Below are 24022 nucleotides of genomic sequence, written 5' to 3'. Positions count from 1 at the left end.
GAGGGCTTAAATACAAATTCCTTTTGAAGTCATAGGAAGGAAGGCTGTTTTTTTCTGTTTTGTTTTTCATTATGAGTTGAAAATTAAGTGTATTAAAATTAAGCCTTCATTACCAAATTAGTAACTTCTGATATACCACGTGAACAAATATGGCACATACCAACTGTTTTATTCTTAAAATATTTTGTGTGAAGTCAGGGTTGCTTGAGTATTTGAGGGAGACCAGTATGTTTTCCATATGTCCTGAGGTTATGACATAAGCAGAAAGACAATAAAATGCTAGTTATGCTGTCACTTCTTAATTTCATTATCAAAATAATGAGAGAGATCATTAAGAACGTGCTTGGCCCAAGAACTGTTCTGTCATTGGGGTTATTGCCATGGTGTGCTCCGAGGTAGTTGGTGAACTGCATAATGCTGAGAGCAGCTTCTCAGCTGAGACAGTGTGTTAATGCGAGTAGAAAATACCAAACGATGGGTGCTAAGAGTCAAGTTTTATTTTATCTTTCACTTTATTTGACCAGTAATGTCCTTCTTTGAGTGAAGGACTTGGGGAAAAAATCTTTGCTGTATTTTTTAGGGCCCGTGTGACCTGCTATCCTGGGAGAGGGGTGGGTGAGCAAGGTTGGGGAACCTGGCACACTAGAATGAAGAATGAGCAGTTTAATGCCGTCTTGTTCTTGCCATCTGGAAAAGTCTCCTACAGAAAGCTTTTAGGCATCATCAGATCACCTAGGAAATGGCAGGTCGATGAGGAACGCCCACCTATCACCTGATGTTTTATTTAGGGCCGAAGATGTTTAACAGTATCGTGAAACCTGGTGAGATGATTCCTCCAGCGGAACCATGGAAAATGCAACTGATGCTGCTAGATTTAATTTTAGCACGTATGCGTTCCAGGCAGTGAAAATATTACTGGGATTTTTTGATGAGGAAAGCAAAGGTCACGCTTTTATGTCCTGAAGATTTGACTAAGTAATGTCAGATGTGTGTTGCTATGCAGTTAGTTTCCTGGGAATTGTAATACAAGAATCCAATAGAAATTACAGATAATCTGTTGCAACGAAAGGAAAAGACCTATGGTTATGGTGTGGGGGGGGGCGGAATCTGATACACTTTTCCCATCTGTGTGATAGTTACAGAAGTAAAATTAAAGGAGAAATTGAAAAATGAAAATAAACTCTCACCTGCTGCGTTGCTGTGTATGCAGAGTATTATTTAATAAGCACTGTGCTTGAATTTCATTTTAGTCTTTCAACTTATTAAAGCTAAGTTATTTAGTTATTGGTTTTACTTTTAGGACTTGTATAAACTCTTAATTGTAATCTGACTTGGTTAAATATTGAATAATAGGCTCTTTAAATTGAGTTAAAGTATGCCGAAATACCATTCCAAACTTGTTAGCAGACTTCTACGAAATAATTGAAGATACACAGCACATAATACAGTACTTTTGAGTTGATGACAAATTCTGGCTGCATTATTTTCTCAGCTGTTCTAGCATGAAATTCCTACCAGAAAAGAGATGATTACCTTCATTTCCAGAAGTGAGAGAGCTCTGAAAAAAGATATATATCAGGGTTTTGTGACTTTACTTTCAGATGTAATTTTCAATATGTGTGATACAATCTTTTGCAATTGGATGTAGATTTGCGTCAACAAAAAAGTGCTAGTGTATTCTGAAGAAAAAAATTAAGGTTTTGAATGGGTATGTTTAGGAAATTAAAATCCAGGAGTTTGAGGTCTATGTCCAAAAATCAAATTCTGGGGGTGTTTCTTAGGGATGATGTGGCTGCCACTTCAGCATGAAGAAGCGTGCCTTCCCTCTGTTTTTTTCTAAGAAAAAGTTTTATCAGTTTGTGATCTAGGCTTAGAGGAAGAGAATATCTGCTCTTGCTCTTGAAACCGTTGCTGGGTTTTTCATAGGTGGGGGTTTTTGTTTGTAACATCTTGTCATTCGGTCAGCCTGGAAGCTGGCGTTTCCATGTGAAGTTGTTCAGGAAGGACTGTAAGTAAATTTCAGCTTCATTTTATATCAGTAAAACTTCTCTCCTGACACTTTTTTAAAATTTGAAGTAGAGGGGAAAGTCTTCTTAGATCTGTTCTTAATGCTTGATGCTGCTCAGGCGCTTGGTAGGTCCTAGTCCTTGTGCTGTGTGGCTGGAGGAAATACTAAGAAAAAAAATAGAGCACTTCTGAGCAGCTAAAGTAAATATATGAACAATTACATAATATGCAGATCCATGAACACAGTTGTGTTTTTATGAAATAATTTTGCACTTGCACATGTTTATCAGGTCAGTGCTCTTCAAATTAAAGTGGATACATAGGAACTAAATGAAAATAACCTGATGATTTTCCTTATGAAGTCTGTAGCTGGCTCTTGCTGCTAAGACTGCTGTATGAAATGGCTTGGGAGACGCTCTCGTGCAGAACCACTCAAGTGAATGTAACAAGCAAAGATACAGCATCTTATTTACAAGAACGTTTAAAATGTTTAAAAATAAAAAAGCAGATAATGCCTACTTGTCAGTGAGGAAGGAGTGGAGGAGAATGTTGTCTGTGTTCCTTCTAGATCCCTGCATTAGATTGCTGTAAGCAGTAAAATTCCAGAACTGAGTGTGTTCCTGTCCTTATGCCGTTGACTGTGTCCTTATGTCACTGACTACATAAGTGGGTTTCCTGAACTGAAATCTTAGTGCCCTGGAAACAACCTGCCTGGTTGTTCTTGTGTCTGGAATTATTGCAAACTTTAAATGTGCTGAAAATAGGTAACAGCTCCTGAAACTCTCTATTTCTAGTACTTGCAACAGGTAAAATTCAGTGACAGAGCGTGGTTGTAAGTAGCTGCTGTTCTTCTCTTTTTGGAGATCTCAAGGTGGGTGCCCAAAACAGGCTTGTTCCTTAACAGATGAAAGAAGCTATCTGTTAACAGTGCGCTGTAGTTTCTGCTTGGTGGATAGATGAGTTGGTTCCCACTTGTAAGAGTTTGAATTGCCCCTGTTCCGTTTCCAGAAACTAAAGAGGCGTGCACACACACACTTATGTCACTGAGATTCAGCTAAAATGAAGGGAAAACTGCTGCTCCATTTTCTTATTTTTTTTTAATTTGTTGTTTTTGGAGGTATGGTTCAAGAGAAGGGCCATTTATGTTGCAAAAAAAAAAAAAAAAATCCTTTTAAAAAGATGGTAGGATAGATATTTCTATTGTTGCTTTCTGAGAGGTACCAGAAGAGTTCACCTGAAAGTTGAAAAAGGCTCCTAACAGCTTTCTGATGATGAAGTTGTGCAGTTGTCCTGTTTGGTTGCAACAGGTACAAATTCGGTACAAAATGACAGACGATGAATGAGGCTGTAACTGTTGGGCATTGATGAACGTAGCAGGGAAGGCGTTTGCCTGGCAGAGACTTGCGTGTTTATGCTGTGGGTACGCAGGGAGGGTGTGCCAGCACATGTACACCTAGGTTGCTAACAGATGTGTATTGTTGACCTCCAGAAACCTGTTACCATCAGTGAAGCAAGGGACCCTTATCTCTTTGGCTGCTTACTGCCGTGGCATAACGCCTTGCACCATTACATTCCATATCTAGCGTTGTTTGTGAATAGCCCGGGAGAGCAGCAGTGCAGAAGGCTGAGAGAAGGACCGTGACTGATGCCAGGTTTGTAGCCTGTACAGCTACAAGAGATAACACAGGGCTTAGGTTGGTGTGTTGTTTTTTTTTTTTATTTATTTATTCCCTGTGCTTCACCCTTTGGCAACTAGACAAGAACAAGATGGATTAGTTGACTTTTCCCCTCCTTTAGCTGGCATTTCTTTTTTTTTTCCCTCCATTTTGATATCGATCTCAAATGGCCTGCATGAAAGAAACAGCCTTTCATCACCCTGACCCACAAACAGGACAGAAAATCCCCTGAAAATAGGGGGAACACTGTATTTTTCTCGTTCTTACAGAAACCATTGCTCACAGCCTTTTTATATCAGTATTTTTACACTAGGAAGAACTGAAAGTTTCTTTGCACAATTTAGACAATATCAATATTAATTAACAGGTGGCATGGTATAAAAGGATAAGATCTAGAGTGTGAAACACCAATATCTTGGTGTTGAGGACTCATTGTTCATGTTGATGTGCATTCTGGAGAGTGTTATCTCAGGCTTGCTAATACCTGTTCCTGTGGACAGAATGCCATTTGGCAGTTTGAACACATCTGGTTAATCTTACATAAAAAAGAATTAAATTACTGTGCTCCAAGGCAGCTCTGTCATACGAACCGAGGAGCAGTAAGTGGGGACAGTGAGTGAGTTTGCTTCAGAAGTACGTTTCTAACCTGCACTAAAGCACTAACGTGGAGTGTGCCCTCAAGCATTTGGATTCACTATTATTTTCCTCACAGAGACACGGAGTGACTACTGTGATGGCAGAAGCAGTATGGTATATTAAAAAAAAAAAATAAACCACAGAAACCCCACTTCATTGCTGAGGCTCTTTCCTTCTGTAATATGCCAGATGTTGCTCTGCCCCTAGACGCTGCTTTACTTTTTTCTGTGTGGAGAAATCAATACAAGAAGAGGATCTGCACAACCTTAGTCTGCCACCTTCATAAAACTATATTTCTTGCTTTTTAAGTTTGATAGGGAAAAATAAAATGATAGTTTTTTTGAAACAGAAAAAAAAAAAGGAGAAATACTTGCCTGTGGAGTGACTTGCTGAAGAGTCAGCCTGGGTGTCTCAATAGATGAAATGAGATGAGAAAATTCCTTCCCAAGGGCCTTAAAAATGAAGGAAGGTATTGGAGCACTAGCAGAAAATATTGATCCATTCCAGTGTATTTGTACTAGACTCCAATGGGTGGTGTCTGTTAGAATTCCTCTACAACAAAAAGCTAATTCACTTTTTTTCCCCAGCTATAAGGCTGTTGATCCATCAGCTTTTGACAGTAGATTCTATGAGATTTGGGGTTTTTCTGTAACACAAAACCAAAGGTCCTTCTTGAGGGGTGGTGAAGGGATGCATTTATTGTTGCATTATTTGCTGGAAGCCACTTTAATTTTTTATGCATCTACAGGATTGTGATTTGGTTCACAATGTTTAATTCCTAGTTTATTCTATGTATGCAAACAGTGTAATCCCATCGCTTCCATTCCAAATTTCCATTCTAAAACCTTAAAACAGTATGTGTATACAAATACATTTCCAGAGACAATTTATTTTGGAATTCTTCTTGAAAAGCTCCCATACTCTTCCTTCCAAATACTGGTAGACAGACGGTTGACAGTGAAAATTAGCTGCAGGTATGTTCTATTTCTGTCCCAGTGTGCTGTGGCTCTGCTGTTGTGGGATAATCAGCCATTCCTCCATGAAAACGTTGAATTGACAGGTTAATGTCAGCCTGTTCTTTGACCTCAGAGGGTACCTCTGCATTCTCTGGGGCAATATAGATAAAGTTATTTAGCTACTAATCTTTTCTATACCCGCTGTGCTCTGCAGACCCGATGGAGTAAATGAGAACAACACTCTCACCAGTTTAAGGGTGGTAAGAGCTGTGCTGAAATGGTATTGGGATTTGACAGGGCTAGGTAATTGTAGTGTAACCACACTGACAACAGTACTGCTACCAAGCATTATAAAACACCCTCAGATTCTTTAAGTAATGCTTAATCTAAATACAAATTCTGTCACTGAACTAAACTTGCACTTGAAATACCAAGTTATTTTAGAAAGTTGCAGATGCATTTCTTATTTTTCTTGTTTCGTGATGATTAAGTTGCAGCGCCACAAAGCAAGGAAATTTTTTAATCAAAAATTTTATTCTCAAGAAATGGCTGTCATGTTTAACCTGGCTCCTCGGTAAAGGAATAGGAATAATGTTTGCATTTCAATAAGTCTGCATAAAATTGTCAACATGGAAAATATCACCTCTCCACTTACAGAAAACCAAAGGTCTACATTTCTCCATTTATAGCTTTGTTTTTCATATTTATTCTTGTTACAGCGCTGAATATTTTCCATGCGATTAAGACTCGAAAGTTTTAGTTTGTAGCATTTTTATTAGATATTTAATAAAGCTTTTGGGCTATATAATGAATATTTTAAAAGTAATCTGTGGCTTCATTAAAATGCCTAGTGGCAAATTCTTAGTTATAAATCTAATTTTTTATGTTTTTCTCTCTCCTACATTTTAATGTATTTCAGACTTTTGAAGCATTTAAGTTGATAAGAACTTATTTTAGTTCCTTTTAAAAGAGAATACAAATGCAGCATCAGGAGGGATTTGATGTAACTGCAAATGTGAGCGTTAAGCCAGACGGAAGGTCACTTTCATGCAGAAGGCTTTTAAAATTCTAGATCAGTGGTTAACGTGTACAATAATACTGATGATATGATAATGCCCTTAATTAGATCATAAGGGCTAACTTTTGCTTAGCCCTGAAGAGGTCAGGCAGTTGGACTCGATGGTCTTTGTAGGTCCCTACCAACTGAACTATGCTATTAAATTGTGCGGGGGTTAAAGCAATGAAAAGGTAATACGTGATCAAGCTTCATTAGTTAATTCAGTAGGAAACCAGGCAGCAGGTGTACGAAACAAAACACAAGCCAGCCGACAACAAACCAAACACAAGCCAACCACCCACATCCACACGCTGGGGACTCCAGTCACAGCACTTCCCTTCCTGTTTCATTGCATTTGGCATGGTGAAGCCAAATGCTTTGCATGGACGACGGGGTTTGGGATTAAAGACGGGGATTCAGAAGCCAAGGTGAATGACATCATCGAGGTGAAGTAGAAGGGTACATGTGGTCAGATGGACTCGATATGATTTGGCTGACAGAAAGGTAATTTGTTATGCTATTGATTTGACTTTGTGTGTTCTGATGATATTCCGAAGGGCAAAAATGCCAGGTAAGCCTTGTTTAAACTGAGCGCTGGCAATAGCTCCCTTGCTAGTGCCTCTCTGTATTTCTCACGTACGTTTGTGTAAGGGCTCAAGTTCTGTGGGAATATCAGAGCTGTTATTCTGCAAAATAACGTAAGTGTTATATACCTATTAGAATGACTAGAGGTACTAGAGCACAGTTTGTACGATAGGGTAAAAACCTCCTTAATGAATTTGTTTTCTTTCACAGCTTTGTTAAGCAATCAGTTCTGCTTCTGAAGACTTTATAATTTTAAGAGCATGGTTAAATAATTACAATTTGGAACACATCTGCCTAAGCCACACTTAAGTATGATTTATTCGAATATCTTGTTTTGAAGTTCTGTTAGATTATTGCAAAGGGAGGAAAGATCTTGTGAGCTAACACACAGCTAACGCTCTCCCAGGAAAAATTATGTTTGCCAAATGAAATAGCTGTTTTGAAAGGAATGTGGAAAGAGACTTTTTTTTTTAAACAGTTAACTTTTAGGTTTTTTTTTTTGCAAGTAAACCTTGAGTTATGAACAAGTGAGTTTGAACTTGTAGTGTATCATCTGCTACTCCTGTAATTATTGGGGTCCTTGGTCTTGCCCCAGGTACCCTACCATAATTATGAAGTAGCTTAAACCTTCATTAAGGGACAGGCTACATCAGCATTACTGTGGAGTGGGGGAGTAACTCAGTCATTGCAGGGTACGTGAAGTGCTGCAGGCTCACACCTTGCTTACTCCCATGCAGTTCCTCCACTGTTCCTCAGAAAAAATCCTGAGGCCATTAAGGCTATTGTCTTCCATCAGCCTAACGGTGTTTCAAAGCATCTTGTACTTTCCTGCACTCAAAGCATTTCATCATGGGAACCCACACTTCTCTTCTTTGATTCTGCCATGAGTAATTTTCATGACTATTTGCAGGGTAATTAACTTCTTTACATATTGGTTACTTAGTCTGTAAAATGCGATCTTAGTTCATAAACACTGCGGAGGTGGTCAGATTGTATCACGGTGTCATTACCGCTGTCATTCATCTGAGGTTTGGTGTGATTCTGCCTCACCCTGCTCTGTCTTTGGGTGCCGCAGGTGGAGCTCCTGGCAGGAGTTTGAAGGAGTCTGCAGCTTCGGTTTTGGGGAGTCTCATTAATTGCTAAATAAAAAAAAAAAAAGCAGGAGTCAAAGCTTTTGTATCTGACGGTCTTTTGTAAGCGTAAGGCTGTAAAATGACGTTGCTAACTTCAGTGTGACTGGCACAGCTTCTTAAGAAATAATACAAGATTAAAAGTTTGGGTAGGAATTGGTTAGGTTTCGTTGCAAAGCTGAAGACAAATATCTGTGCAAAGAAGTTTCACTTCATCCGTGCATTTACCCTTTACTCTGTCAACCTGCATTTTTCAGATCTATCCAGAAAGATTTGGTTTCTTACTCCTTCTTACAGAAATCACTCTGAAAATACCCGTCCTAGCAGTACTGTTACTCATCCTTCAGGTGTTGGTATCAAGCTTTTGGAAAAGGTGTTGGCTGGGCTACAGCCTTCCCCCCCTGTTTGAGAGGATTCAATGAGATGGAGCCAGGCTGTTTTCAGTGCTGCCCAGTGCCGGGACAAGAGGCTGTGGGCACCAGCTGGAGCCCAGGAGGTTCTGTCTGGACATCAGGAAGCCCGCCCGTGCTGTGCGGGTGGCTGAGCCCTGGCACAGGTTGTCAGAGAGTCCATGGGGTCACCTTGGAGATCTCCTAAAGCTGCCTGGACGTGGCCCTGCTGGGGCAGGGGGGGACCAGAGGGACCCGGAGGTCCCTGCCCACCTCAGTCAGCCTGCGACTCTGTGGCAGTTTGTGTTGTACGGTGTAATGAGTAGCATATTCTTTTAGCTTTCCTTTTTCTATTGAGAAACATTAAATATATGCCAGTACTTTGTACTTTTGCTGAGTACGATGCTATCATGATGTACTTATGACCGTAAATCAGGAAGGAGGGAGCAATTTAAACCTGATTTGTGGCATGTGGTGTAAGCAGTTGCCAGAAACGAAGACGAGAAATCTTGATTTTTCAAAGCTGCAATAAAGCGGTGAAGATATTTCTGTAGGATTGATCTCCAGGTAAATCCATCCACTGATTTTTTGGTTTTTTTGTTCATGAAATCCCTTCATAATGCTGGGTGACATGGTCAGCAATCTAGAATAGAAACAAGTGGCTGCTCATTACTCTTTACTTGCTTTGTTTTGCAAATATGTCTGTTCACACATTATCTGATAGGATTGCAATTGAAATTAGTTTTGTGGGTGAATATTAGCTTAAAATAAATTGGCAAACACTATTGCATGTTTATAATGGTGAGCTATTTGTACAGTGCAGACTGTCCTCTTAAACTATTACACAATTAAATCTGTTGGTCAGCGACTTGAACATGTAAAAGGACCACATGTGAGAGTGTACGTACAGGTGGCTGCAGGGGCTTTCCCCTTCTGGAAGGGAGGAAGAACAGGTGGAGCATCCTGCAGCCCTAGTGTGTCCCCAGGACTACAGGCTGAGAGGAAAGAGGGGGGCAGTCAGTCTGGCGTGATCGTCATCTCCTGTCTTTGATATGCCATATTTTTTTTTCTCTGCCTACTTTTTCCAGTATTATTAAAAAAAAAAAAATATATATATATATATATATAAAAGAAAGATGATAGTACATGTAAAAGTGTGGTCATGGTATAGGCGCCATAGCTATGGTTTCATCCATACGTGGAATATGTATGGTCTACAATTTTCCTTTTGCTCTGGGGTATCGAAGCAGTCAGGTGCCCTCTAGTTGGTTATGTGGTTGTAAAACTTCCTTTAATGCTTGGGTTTGTGCCCAGAGCAATTCTGAATAGCTTTTTTCTCTCCCACAGTATGTCTTGTACATAAACAATTACAGCTTCTGAAGTCTTTTTCAATTGCCTTTGCTAGTTAGAACTTGGATGCTACTGGAAAGCACAGTTCTCAGTTGAACAGAAATAGAAGCAAGAGGCTATGTTCATTTAATTGTTTCTTAACCTCTTTTAAAAAATTCAAGTGTTGTTTAACTGACTTTGTGGTCCAGAGTCAGTATTAATTCTGAGGCTTATTTTAAGCAAGTTGTAGTTTTAGAACATAATTTGCAATCTGTACATGAAGAACAAATGTACAGTTCCCTGGATACTTTACGGATCTACTGGTGAAGCTTGTAGTGAAGTTAATCAAATATGTGTGTTTGTATATATGCATTGTATGGATTGTGCATGAGTGTCTACTTGTCTTCCTTACAAAGCATTAGCACATTTTTAATGTAACTTTCTTGGCTGCCAGAAGGCTGCTTGGAGAATCTTTGGGAAATAGGCTGTAAATACATCATTATAAAACAAATCACAGACCCTCACCCATCAAGGCTTCAGCTGAAAGGAGCAAGCACTTCTAGTTCTGTGTAAAATAAATTAATCTGTAATGGTTAAATATAACAACTTTGATTACTTGGGATGAGAGCTTAGAAAAAATACTTCCTTTGGTAATCTCTTTCATGAGCCACTTGCACAGTTTCAGAAGGAGAAAAACAGTATCGAAGATTTTTCTTTTTGTGCTAAGTACCGTAGTGGCAGGTACAGAAAATAGAACTGGAGAAGCTCTGAAGTGTGAAAACCAGAGTCTCTAGTGTGTAAGCACAAGAGATGCCCTTTAGGAAGATTTGTAACTGTCTTTTCTTCTTTGCATACCGGGTACAGAAGGGTTTATATACTGCTCAGATGCTTCAGAGAGGCATAAAAATTGGGAGGCAGCAGTTGGTTCAAACCATATTGGTTTTTATTTTTGTGTGTGTTTTTATAATTCAGATGTAAGTACGTACCTTAAACAAATACAATGCAGTATAAATGTTTGAATAGCATCATGTAAACACCAAACGTGCTGCTGACAGTTTTTTCCACTAGAGGAAGATGCAATTAATGCAGTGTTTACTACAGGGGATACCAAGAATGAAACAGAAACGGTCACTTTTAAATAAAAGAACAAACAACTTTGTTATTTAATTTCTGCATATTTTCTATACTGCTTGTACTTCATTCATAGGCTTTCAATCCAGCCTTAGTTTTATAGGCAAGCTGGTACATAATACAATGCGGGGATTTGTGCGAATCTCCAGGTGTTTACCACGCTCTCAGTATAAGAGTGCTTCTAAAAATAAATTTGTTTACTTCTGTTCTGTATCTGAATACTTAAAGCCATTGCTTGCTTGGTTTTTCCTCACAGCTCCTGCTATCTCTCTGAAAAGGTGAAAATGTGAAGTAACTTATTCTTTCATTCTTTACTTTATATGAACAGAGTACTTCTGTATGAAGGTGATTGTTTTATTACCCTTGAGAATTAAGTTGTCAATCAGATACCTGGCTCTTTCCTTTGAGGACATCTGATAACAACAACAAAAAGCACAATTACTGTATTTCTTTTATATAAAAATGAGTATGAAAATATATGAAAATATGAGACCCTAGTATTTATTAGAAAGATGGCTAATTATACTTCCCTTAATTTTATTTCAGCTTTACTTTTGGAAGCTCAGTCAACACCGTTTCAAATAACTCCGTCAACCATGGCAAACATTGTAAAAGGCCTGTATACACTAAGACCAGGTAAAACAGAAAAATCTTTGTCTGTCAGTACTGTGGTTCATACATGTTTCACTAAATATGAATGCAGCTGCTAATTATCTAATGTATATTTAACATGCAAAGGTGTTGTATTCTGTCCATTGTGGTGCTTAGTTGGGCTGTGTAAAGGGGGCCCAATTCTTGCTGCCCATCTCTGTGACCTGCACCAGGTGGCCTGATAACCAACCATGTGGGTACTGAAATCACGTGTGGTGGGCAGCGTTGGGGAAACAACAACAAAAATTCTCTGTTCTGAAGATAATGGGAAGACCTATTTCTTGTGCTCTGTAGAGATAAGGCGGGCTTCAAAATGGGTCAATTATGGCAGAAGTTTAGAAGCTGATGTATTGAAATGGTGGGAGTTGTTGTGAGCTGCTCCTTCAAAAGGCCGGATCTCTGATGTAAGATGAATGACAGTTTCTTCTGTGAAGCCATTATTTCACTGGTATTATTTCATGCAGGAGCTTAATTTAACTCCTGGACATCCATCATGGATGTCTTGTGCAACAATTCTATTGACAGCAAAGACGTGTTGCAGATTTTAATCAATTTTGTACAGAAATCCTTCATTCTGTAATACTTGGAGAACAGAGCAGAGCTCTAGCCTACATTTGTAAAGAGTTTAGCAACGCAGGAAATGTTCAAAATGTCCATAAATAAATGGTACCTGAAGCTTGCTGTGAATTTGATTTCCATGCTGAAATGGCAGTTCAGCTTGTAAAAGTAAGATGTATTGTTCTAACAATGTTGAAATGATTTTTCATTCTCTAATGATGTACTGCAGTCTTGCTGTCAATCACTATCTGCCCCTGAGAATTGGAAAGGAAATGGTTTGGTCATCTTCTGAAACTTCAGAATCAAAATGTTTCTCTTTTCTACATCTTTCAAAAACAAAAATCAATCAAAAAAAAACTTAAGCAAATTAGATCTCCTTCCCTTTCTTTCTATTTTTTTTTGTTTTGTTTGTAGTACTGCAGTGTCCCAGCTTCAGTCTATTTTTGTTTTGGAGTCCCCATTTATAGAAATAGAAAAGGGGATGGGAAAGCTTCACAAAAACCTCGTTTTTTTGTAGAGCAATCTTTAGCATTTATGCAACACAGGAATGCGGTGGACCCTCCATTTACAAAATGCATGGATAAATCACTTTTACTAAGCAAGGTTATTTTTCACAACAAAATTAACATCCTACTATTTTTATCATGGTATTTCTTTTATTTTTATACACTGTTCAATGTCAAACAAAGGAAGGGTATATAAGTAATTATGAAAGTATGGTTTCTTTTGAAAGCAGTCCCATGTGGTTGTGTTGTACTGCACTTAATGTTATGGGTGGTGGTCTTATCCATTTCAGATGATCCCTGTCTTGCTTGTTTACTTCACAGGCAGATACTAGTTTGATTTGGTGTCATGAGCCTAATCAGATTTTGAATAGTTGCCTTATGTCTGTAAGGTCTTTGAGTATGAAGGTTGTTCCAACAGCTTGTGAAATCTGCTTTCAACAGCTGGGTAGGAAGACCCAGGTAATTGACTTTATTGCTTAAACAGGTACACGTTTACTCTAATTACCTGCTCCTCAAATTCTTCAGCCTCTGAGAAGGATGATCAAAGGACTGGGGCACCTCTCCTGTGAAGCCAGGATGAGAGTTGGGGTTGTCCAGCCTGGAGAAGAGAAGGTTTTGGGGAGACATTACAGTGGCCTGCCAGTACCTAAAGGCAGCCTACAGGAAAGCTGGGGAGGGTCTCTTTGTCAGGGGGTGCAGTGATAGGGCAAGTGGTGACAGCTTTAAACTGAAGGAGAGTAGATTCAGATTAGATATTAGAAAGAAATTCTTTACTCTGAGGGTGGTGAGGCACTGGAACGGGTTGCCCAGAGAAGCTGTGGCTGCCCCGTCCCTGGCCTGGTTGGATGGGGCCCTGGGCAACGTGATCTAGTGGGTGACATTAGTGCCCACAGCAGGGAGCATTGAACTAGATGATCTTTAAGTTTCCATCCATACCATTCTACGAAGAACAAAAAGGGTAACGGAAATGGAGAAATTCACCCACTCTTAGCATGTCTTCTCTCTCGGCTGAATTCAGTTGCACAAAGCAACACTTCTCAGCGGGCCTACAGAGATGTGCACAATCATCTCTTCAGGAATTGCTCTGTAATTTTTCCTTTTCTTTTTAGGAACACAGCTGTTGAAGGAGTTGTTAAGGATTTTATTTTTATTTTTTACTGTATTGTATAAGATGAAAAGTGCTGTTTCAAGTCTGTATGGTTATTTTGTTATCAAGCACTGCTATCATGATGAGGGAGGTTAGTGCATTTGTTGTTGTTGTTGTTGTTTAAACGACATATACACTAGTAATCATTACTTTGTGAGTTTGCTGATGAAAGACTGTTGAAGCTTGGCATTAACCAAGCAACCATGTGTGGGAATTGGATAAAAACTTACAATGTGCCTTAGCCAGTGTACTTAAAAGTACCCCTTTTTTTAAAGATGCAGTTTAAGATAACTGCTACAAACCTCTGGAAGATTTAGGTTTAGAAATACTTGAAGAGTATGGGTTTTTTCTCAGAACTTCTTACACGGTTGCTATAAACCCTGTTTTCATCCTTTGTTCAGTCGTCTGTGTTTCTTATCTGCCTTGAAGAGGCTTTAAGGTAAACGAATGTAACGAATCTTGCTTCTGTAAGACAATGTTTGTTGTGGTGAGATTAAATCACATTTGCTATCCTGAAGCTGAACTCATACAAGTTAAAATTATATAATGAGTATTAACAAGTGTTCATCTAAGCTTTGGAAGATCAGTGAAAGAATCGCACTGATTGATCTGAAGTGGGGGATGGAGAAGCAGGGTTGTATGGTGTTATTACTGTGCTTCCCAGAAGGTAAGGCTCAGGGAGGAGTGGTGCAAGTTCGGAGAATCTCCTTCCCAGAGTAAAATGCTGCAAGTAATCTATTTTTCAAGGTGAGTTTGCATCTGCAGTGCCTCTCTGAGAGCATCCAAAGATTCAGCAGGCCTGGAGAGACGCAGCAAGAAGTGAATTTCAGTTTGATAGTGAAGTTGATGACACAAAGAAATTCCTTTATCTACATGTAAATATCTGATTGTAACAGTCTGAATATATGTTCTGCTTTAAGACCTGTTTTTTATTAATTCAAAATCGCAAAAGTTATTTAAAACAGAACAAAAGTACTTAATAAATTTGCTACTAATTTTTTTACAAACAGCAAAATTTTTGCAAATGATCTCCTTCCACATGTTTTTTTGTTGTTTTTCCTTCTTACAGAATGGGTACAGATGGCACCAGCTTTATTTTCTAAATTCATCCCAAACATTCTGCCCCCTGCAGTGGAATCTGAGCTTCAAGAATATGCTGCTCAAGACCAGAAACTTCAAAGAGAACTTATGCAGAATGGATTTGCTAGGTAATAATAATTATTAATAATTAATAGTCTTCTGTAACAATTGTGATGGTGAGTGCTGAAATAGTAAGAATGGATACACATAAAAATTTTGAAGAATTACTTTAATAGTTAATAAGGAACCTTCAAAGCTCAGTATCTAAAATATGGCCTAATTCTGCATGTTTTGAGCACTACCAACCCGGCAGATGGAACCAAAAGTCAGAAGATCAGAAATCTTAAAAATATTTTCATGAAACAGCTTACTTAACAGTTCATGCTTCCTTGTGCTTTGATTGCATTTCTAATGTACGGTCATGGTCTCATTCAGCCTTTTACGTTGGTTGTTTATTTTCTGAGCTGACTTTTTGATGATGTTTCCCAATGTTATTAAGTTGATGATTTCTTCTTCTACCTTCAGAGCTATTTATACAGGCCAGGTATTTAGTTTAAATGAGAATTTCTCTTCTGACTGAGCTTTGAATTGGGGGACGAACAAACAGTAAGAGACAGTAGAAAATTTTCCTTACCTATCTTGTTCGGTGTGGGCTGTGCCAGTTACTGTGTGCTCTTATCAGTCTGGCTTGGTGAGAGCAGAGCACAATTACCACAGTTGTGTACTGCTTTGGCAGTAGTCTGACAAACCAAGATCAGGCTGGGGAAGCTATCATGCTCAGTTCCTGGTAGTTTAATTTGTGTGAAAACCACACAACTTTTTTCACTTTACCTGTGAAACACTGAGAACCTTGTCTTGTAGTCTGAACACCTACTTGATGTGGGTATGTTTCCTGTTAGATGTAGTCCTGGATTTCATGCTCTTGTGTAGTTTTCCTCTAAGGTCATCTAAGGCTCTCTCTCTTCAAAGCGTAGTGAATCAGTGAGCTTCAAAACTGCACTACTGACCCAAATAAAAATAGCGTTGTCAGTGCACTCTTTATAAGGTAGAAGAGAGAAAACTGCTTTTGTTTACTGACCTTTTCTTGAGAAAAAAGTTTTTTTGTATGGATGTGCGTGAGATAGGGCACTGAAAACAAAACCATAAGAGCTGTGAAATGCAGAGCATTTGGTCCAGGAAGTACAAGTTTGAGATGGTTTGAAACTGAGCAGATGTATAATGCTGACAAAGGAACACGATGCACAAGAAAATAAAAAAGGGACATTTTAGTTTCATGTATTTTTCAACCTTTTTAATTCTGTAGATGACATAATTCTGTTTACAACTGCATTTCACCAGTTTCACATTTTATAGAGAATTCAGAATGGAATTCCAAGTAATAACAGCACGTATCCACAAAAAAAGATCAGTTTCAAAAACTTCTTTTCCCTAGGTACTTGGAAATAAAGACGGGCTTGTCAGCTTGATTGGAAAGTTCTTTGACTGGTACTGTGGGAAGGGTACAGTGTGAAAAGATAGGAAAGGTGGTAGGAACAGTACTGGACATTGCGAATGCACCCTCCGGGGTGCTGTCCTGTTAAGAGACTTGGAGGGATCCTCAGAAGCAGTTAAGTAACTCCTGTTTTATGCAGGAAAGTAATTGTGTAGCACTGGAACCATTGCAAATCCATAGGAAACTTTCTGCCTTGTGTCATGTACAGTAGGTGGGGACACAGAAGAGATTAAGGCTTGAGGATGGTCATACAGGGAAGAACTAAGTGAAGGTTTCTGTGTCACGTGTTGTTTGCAGAGTCTTAGTTCCTGTCCTTCTGGCTTTCTGCAGTATGTGACCTTCCAGTTATTGGCCACGTGAAGAGTGTTGATGTGGCTTGTAGGTTTAGAAAACTGGCCCACCCTAGTGGTGCAACTGCTCTTTCTGTGTGGCTTGCTTTCAATTTATTAAATAGACAATGCAAAATATGACATTGCAGTAGAATAACTGACTGCATTTAGTCTGTGGTGAACGTGTTTTTGCACAATATTCTATATGTAGCTGTATTGTCAGGGAGTTGGTGTATTCTTGTAAGCCTGGAGGGTGTTTAAAGAGTTAAAGTACAGTCTGTCACCAGTAAAAGTTAAAACTGAAGTACAGTTAATATATTTGTTGCGTGGCATTTTGCAGTGATATTTGAAATGCATTTTGCCTTGAAATGTATTTCAAGATGTAATAAGCCTCCTTCCATGTTCAGAAATATAGAAAATTCTGAAAGGTTATAAATGATAAGGTTATATTTCTACATATAGATTTATATGTACGTATGTATAAAAGGGTTGTTTTTCTTTTTAACAGACTTGGCATGCCTCCTTTGTACTCTTCTGGGTTAGCAAGAAATATTCGCTCTTCCATAATTGTGTCAAAAAATGGTGATGTCTTCACTGCTGCATTTCCTACAACAATAACCATGAGGAATACAGCACAGTGAGGTGTCTCCAGCATTAATGGCCTGTCAGGCTCTAGTTGAAATAGTCAGCTGGTCAGCACTATTATAAACGATTGCTGCAAAAAATGGGAACGCAAGCCAGTCACCCAGTGGTATTTCTCCTGTGAAAGACCTTAATCAAGGCATACACAGCAGGTCTATCACCTTAAGAGTGGTTTTAGAGGAAGAACGCTTCGTATTATTAGAATCCCCAATTTCAACCAGTTTCCAGCAGATAAATGTGAAATTATAACTACTGTGATGAAAATATATCAGAGCCTCTCTTCTTTTTACAACAGTTTCAGCAGTATATCTGTCATCATAAGAAACTTGTGAAGGAGCAAGATTTTCCAGCCTTAAGAGTTTGTGTGCATAAGAATAAAAGGAGTGGTGTTCTTTTTTTCCCAAATGGATAGGAATTTTGCTTTGGGTTTTCAGGAGGAATGCTGTCAACATGTATATATACAAATCTGGTTATTGAAATATCCTGCTTGGAGAGGGAATGCTGTCAGCTTGGACTTACTTAGTCTGACTGTTGGGTTTTCAAGCGTATCTTACTCTTTTAGGCTGATAGACACAGAATTTTAAATATAATACAAATTTCTCAACCAAACCTTATAGAACTAAAGAAGACAACTTTATGCATGACAAGACCACAGTGTGTATGAGCACTTTCTCATCTTCATTTTGTAAAAATATTATTCTATAAAGTTGAACTTCCTGTCTGTACTAATTAACTAAATAAAATTAGCTAGTATTTCTGTTCAGTAATTTGAGAATCCTGCAGTCATGTATTATTGCTACCGTGTTTACTTTCTGTTTTTAAAAGTCCATGAGAAGTTGATGGTTGTGCTGAGGTATTTTGTTACCATTTTCCTTTTTTCAAGTAAACATCTCTCTCTTCTTCCTCTTTCCTAGAGGTGACCAGTCACGCAAGAGAGCTGGAGAAGAGTTAACTTACAGTAAGTATGAATCTCCTACTCTGTTACTGTACCAGCTCTGGTTATAGTTCTTCCCACCGAGCAAGAAGAGAGGATATTTCTCTGTCTGCGTATTTCTCTACCAAGTATTCCTTTTGAACTGTGCTGCTTGTACTCTGTAACAAATCTAGTTTCCTTTTATGTTAGAATAATAGGTTTTGTAAGCAGCTTACAAGTGGTAGTTGTAGCTTTATTTGTTGGCTTCAGTGAGGATTGTGTCTGTCTTGCCCAACAGTCGAGGAAAGTCTTGCCCAAAGTCAAGCATCTCAAGGAAACCTGTAACAAGAAAGATGCAGTGCTCTGGAGTCTTCTCAGAGCGTTAAGATGAAATCGAGGGATGTTCAATGGGTATCTGCCAGATGTAGTTCTGCAGAGGTCTGTTCTGGGTGCAGTGAAGTTCAGTGTTTCCGAACAAACTGGGAGCAGAACAATGCGGACCTGCACTGAATGTGGCTTCTAACCCTGCCCTCCAGTGTGTTGCAGTCCCCCCCAGCTTGAGCATATGGGCAGACCTCTGGGTTCCTCAGGGTGGTGAGATCTCGGGGGCTGTATCTCTGCATGCAGCTAGCTGGCTGTGTGGCCTCTAGCATTTGACTGCTTGTCCTTAAATAGCCTTCAGGTTTGGATAATAGTGTCTATTCCTGGTGCTGTTAACTTCAGTTCATTTTATTGTACACTTTCCACCAAGTTTCCTCCTGTCTTTTCAGCAGAGTATGTTTGCTTTATTTCCTGCCATAAATGTCATACGGTTCTATTGTGAATGCTTATTATAACCTGAAATGAATGAATGGCTGTTTGCTTGGTATATCATCTTCAGGCTCCACTGTTAGTGTTTCGCAGGCAATGCTGTTTTTAGAATTGTTTGGGTAAGGGGACAAAGGACGTAGAGCGGATTTTTAATAAGAGAATATCTTCAATTTTTTTATGTGATTTCAGATGGCTCATCAACTTGTGCAAGCTCCAGAGGGTACAGATAGTGAATATACTGGATCAGCTTCTATTCCTAGCCAGAACAGACACTGGAGGAGCACAGGAGGTAACTGGAGCCTCCTTTGGCAACTGCTGATACTCAAGCTCTGACACGAACTATGCCTCAAAGAAGAGTTTTGGACTTTCTTCTTTATATGATAAAATGTCAGTTGCTGCTATAATTGGGATGACTTTGAAAGACATGTTTCCTTGGTCTAGTCTCTCAACAAGTTCATGCTCTGCGATTATTGTGAGGAACGCACCTTGAAAAATAATCCTTTCAAAGTGGGAATGGGCAGCCAAAATCAGCAGCTTCCAAAAGCGTTAGAATGGAAGAACCTTTTTTGCACTCTTTTCTTAATATTAAGGACATTCTTAAAACTAGTTAACACGTCAGTGTATTAGTTTTTAAACTTCAAGGTATTTTCTGGATCTTTTACTTAAATAATAAGAATAAAGTTTCATTATTTTGCAGTATTTGTTCATTAGTGTAAAAGTTGTCACCTTTTAAGAGTTGGTCCCATATAAATGTATCTTCTGTCAGGGAGTTTTAAATTCCAGGTTTTTCTTTTTTCTTTATTTGTTACTTGTTACTTTGAACTCTGTTTTCCTATGTGTTTGTACTCTGTGCCTTCAGCTTGTGCACTTTGCAACTTTATAGACCATACTTTGTTACTGCAAAATGTGTTCTTGAGGAAAAACTTGATGTGAACAAACACGCTGCAAAGTTGCACTTTTCTCTTGTATTGATAGGAGGTGAATTTCAGAAGGAAAGAAGAAAAGTTGAACCTATTACCATCACTAATAGTGTCTTGGAAGTTTGTCCCTTTTCATTTTTCGTATGTATTAGCGTCTAATGCTGGGACCAACTCTTGTAAAAACCCCTCTCTAACTTTTCATTGGCTTCCATAATTGCAACAGTTTGAGATGTGAATTTGAGACTAAAGGAAATACTAAATTGTATTTTATGCTGTGTTATGTAGAAATATTAGCTGCCAAGGCTAATTTTTTTTTAGCGTGGATTGTGGACAAAATTCTCCAGGCTAGTAGGTCTGCAAAGTGCATCTCTGTCAGCAGAAACCAGCTTTGCACCTGATCAGTGAATGATGGCACCCGTCCAAGATCACTTTGTGGTTCCTGTGCCACTACTTCTGCTTCAGGGACACGATGGGGGTGTGATAGTGGTTATAGTCGGAATCAGGGAGTTCGAGAGTGGTGTAATGCATGCACATGTACCTATCAGCCTCCTGCTTCCAGTCTTGTATAAACTCAGCTGGAAGTCCAGCTGAGTCCAGTGCTGGGAGATCTGGACCTAAGGTCTGAATGCTAATGATTGTGACATGGGTTTTAATCCGTATATGGCTAATGCAATTCCTTTATGAGGGGAGAAATGTACTTGAAAGAGCAGTTTGACTGTTTTTCTATTAGTATGGATTTATTTTTATCATCTTTAGTTATGAAAAGAAATAAGTTGGTAATATAAAGCCTTTCTGAACTGAAGCAAAAGTTTATTCAGTTTTGTCTTGCACAACTCTTAAGCCTGTTGGGGGGAAAAACACACCACAGACACCAGAAACCCTTTTATTGCTTGCATGTGTTACATTACAAAATGCAGGAAAAATATTAATAATAAAAAAAACAGAAGCGGCAGGGACAAAGTTTCATTTTCTTTCTGCTTTGTAACCAGACTTCACGTAAATGAGTTTAATTTCATCAGTTTCACACCAACTACTCTGGCAATGCATTTAATTTGGAGCAAAAAAAAGAGAAGGAAAAGGACATTGTTGCAATTTGACAGTCTGATTGAGACCCCAGTCTGATTTACCTATATATTTCTTTGCATGCTTGCAAAGCTGATTTAATTTTGAGGAAGTTTTTCTTGTAAAAGTAAAAATGAATACGTTAGTGTCTTCTTTTCCGTGTAGAAAAATGCCAGCAGTCTAACCCCGTACCTAACAGTAGAAAAGCAAACCACTCTGAGTAGGGATTTTCAAATGCTCAGAGCGTTTGTTTCAGCTTTGCTACCAGCTACTTCAGTTGAAGCAGCGTTAGACAGAAACAGGTGTTTTGAAAAATTTTGCTGCAGTACCCAGTGGAGAAGTTGATGAACACTAGTAGGGAACAAAAAATGATCTGCCAGCTTCCAGGTTTTTATCAGTTTTGGCTTTAAACAAAAATAAAACCTCTGGTAGCGTCCTTAGCTTTACAAACCACTCTGTGCTGCAATGACAGTGTTCTTGGGTTAAGAGTAGATGCATTAACCAAATTTGGTTGGAGTTTGTTTACAGCTTCACGGCCGTTCACATAGTACAGTAATCAAGTTCTGTCGTCATTGTCGAGAGATTACAACTCTTCTTCCTGTTTTTGAAATGTTTTACTGGTTTAAGTTTTTAAGTATCATATAGTGAGTGCTCTTGCTTCATGGCTGAGGCAAGGGTTTTACATTCATTTTGTGTTGCGTTATGCTCGGGACACAATCTTCTAGGAGAATAATTCCTTCAGAAGGTAAAGCATTCCTGTTGGCGTGGTTCACTTCATACGCACTACGAGTAGCGTTTGGATGCTTCTCAGTCCTGTGTAGCATTCTCACTTGGCCAACGTACACAAGAAATCTGTTTGTTAAGCACTGTATTATGTTGTAAATCTGGCATTAAAATTTCTGTATGTTTTGGCATTATTCACATAATGCTGAAATATTGTTTGTCTAAGACTTTATCATTGTGACGGAGCATGAAACGGAATACAACATACTATACTAAATTATTTGTTTCTCTGTAAACTTGCATTTTACAGTAAAACTAACTCAGCCAACTTAAGCATTGGTACTGTAAAGCCACAATTATGAACAGCATGATCCTAACTGCAGTATTTAATTTAACCAAATAACTTGTGGTAAATCCGTTGCATCTGTAGCTTACTCTGTTAAGATTAAGCAGTAAAGTTGGTTATACGATGGGTGTCCTCTTTATGTTGCACTGGTTCTATAGCCAAACTTGCTACATTAAACTATTTTTAGACGAATTTCAGTTGTTGATTTTGAAGGCTGTAGTACTTAATTTCATACTGCTGACTACTGTGATGGTAGGATATGGGCAAGAGGGTGTTTGGCACGAACAAAGAAGTCCACGTAGATAAGTACTCAGCTCTTTTAGAGTTGGATTTCCTTGACACCTTTCTGCAGTTGAGTGTTAGTGAACCGACTACATTCAAGCAACAGTTTGACTCCTGCTCTTTGATCAGTCACATTCATGCCTTTTAAAATGATCATTTCCTTTCTACATGTGTACAAACAAAACCCAACCAATCAACCAAACAAAAAAAAACAGAAACAAACAAAAAACTACAGAGGCAAGTTCTGAGTGGCAGATCAATGCTTTTCATGTGTATGATGACAACCCCAAGGAAATGCTGACAGCGACAGGACCTGAGGGAACGGCATAGAGCTGTAGCGGGGCCGTTCAGGCTGGATATCAGGAAAAGGTTCTTCACAGAGACGGTGGTCGGGCACTGGGACAGGCTCCCCAGGGCAGGGGTCATGGCACTAAGCCTGCTGGAGTTCAAGAAGTGTTTGGAGAACGCTCTCAAGACATAGGGTCTGATTTTTGGGTGGTGCTGTCCAGGAGTTGGACTCGAAGATCCTTGTGGGTCCCTCCCAAGTTGGGCTATTCTGATTGTTTGAAATCTTAACTGTAGTGCTCCAGCACTTTCCTAAGCGTGGAAAGCTGAGAAGGTGCTCTTATGAATAAGACAGTGTCATGAAGGGGCGCGAGCAGACACGGTGCCTCACTGCCGTGAGGCGCAGCCATCCCTGCTCTGCCTTTGGCCAAGTGCGAGCCGGGAGGGTGGAGTCGCTGTGCCAGGCAGATGCACGCAGATCAGGTCAGCACTACAGCACGTAGTCGTGTCCCGTCAGGCAGCTTCTCAGCACAATCTCTGATCCCAGTCCATAGCTAGTATGTCTTTTGTGAAAGGAAATGGAAGTCCTACTGAATCTTTTATCGCTAGGTAAGATAGCGGAGACTGTAGGCAGAGTCGGGGATTTGCCTTCTGTAGATTTACTTTGAAATATTCTGTAGCTGATAGAGGAGAAGGTTCTTTCCTCCATGGAAGGGCTATGGGTATCTCGCTGATCTTGCTGGTCTCCACCGTAACTTGGTCCGAGACAGTTGCATCGAGGGTACTGCGCTTGTAGCACTGCAGCCTTTGAATTCTGGATAAACAACGATTTTTTTTAGTAGCCTTGCAAACTTAGGATAAAATGGCAGTCGTGGAAGGTGTGTACCAGGGTAGGCTTTGGTAGGTGTCATTTTCTTAGTAATTACAGCACAGAGGAAGGTGTGTTGTCCAATAGGATATTACTTTTTATACCACAGGTTGGTGTGATACAGGCCTGACAAGGTATTTTTGTACCGATGGTTACAGAAAAAGGTTTGAGAATGTAAATTCATTTTTATTAGTAAAATGTGCTGCCTTTGAATGGGGAGCAGAGTCACGTGTGAGGGGAAGTCTCAGCATCTGTCAGGAGGCTCAGGAGGTTCCTGCGTTAGAGACAAACCTGCTGATTTGGCCTCAGTTGAAAGCTCCCTGACAAAGTACTTTGCACTTTGCTAGAGGGGCTGGAAGGATTAAATCCGTGTATGTTGACCTAACTTGAATGACTGGTTTAAGGGGATTCCAAAACTTCGTAGGCAATGAGCACTCAGAAATCCCTTCTGGCTGTCTCTGTCTGTTCCTGAGGTGCTCCAGATGCCCTTGATTGATGTTTCTCTTTCTGCG

At 39.3% G+C, this 24022-nt stretch overlaps 1 protein-coding gene across 2 annotated transcripts in view; it reads left to right on the top strand.

The window, feature by feature from the left end:
* Positions 1-22267, top strand: part of CACUL1 (CDK2 associated cullin domain 1) — a 48715-nt gene extending 26448 nt beyond the window's left edge. For both annotated transcript variants that reach the window (XM_083843632.1, XM_083843631.1), the window contains 4 exons: positions 11443-11532; positions 14828-14966; positions 18216-18259; positions 19214-22267. In XM_083843632.1, coding sequence (XP_083699758.1) covers positions 11443-11532; positions 14828-14966; positions 18216-18259; positions 19214-19254 — 314 coding nt within the window. In that variant the 3' untranslated portion in view covers positions 19255-22267. The remainder of the gene's footprint in view (positions 1-11442; positions 11533-14827; positions 14967-18215; positions 18260-19213) is intronic.
* Positions 22268-24022: the final 1755 nt, after the last annotated feature.

This window comes from Anser anser (assembly GCF_964211835.1).
Source record: "Anser anser genome assembly, chromosome: 7".
Lineage (NCBI taxonomy): Eukaryota > Metazoa > Chordata > Aves > Anseriformes > Anatidae > Anser > Anser anser.
This window is presented reverse-complemented; position numbering and strand designations above follow the sequence as displayed.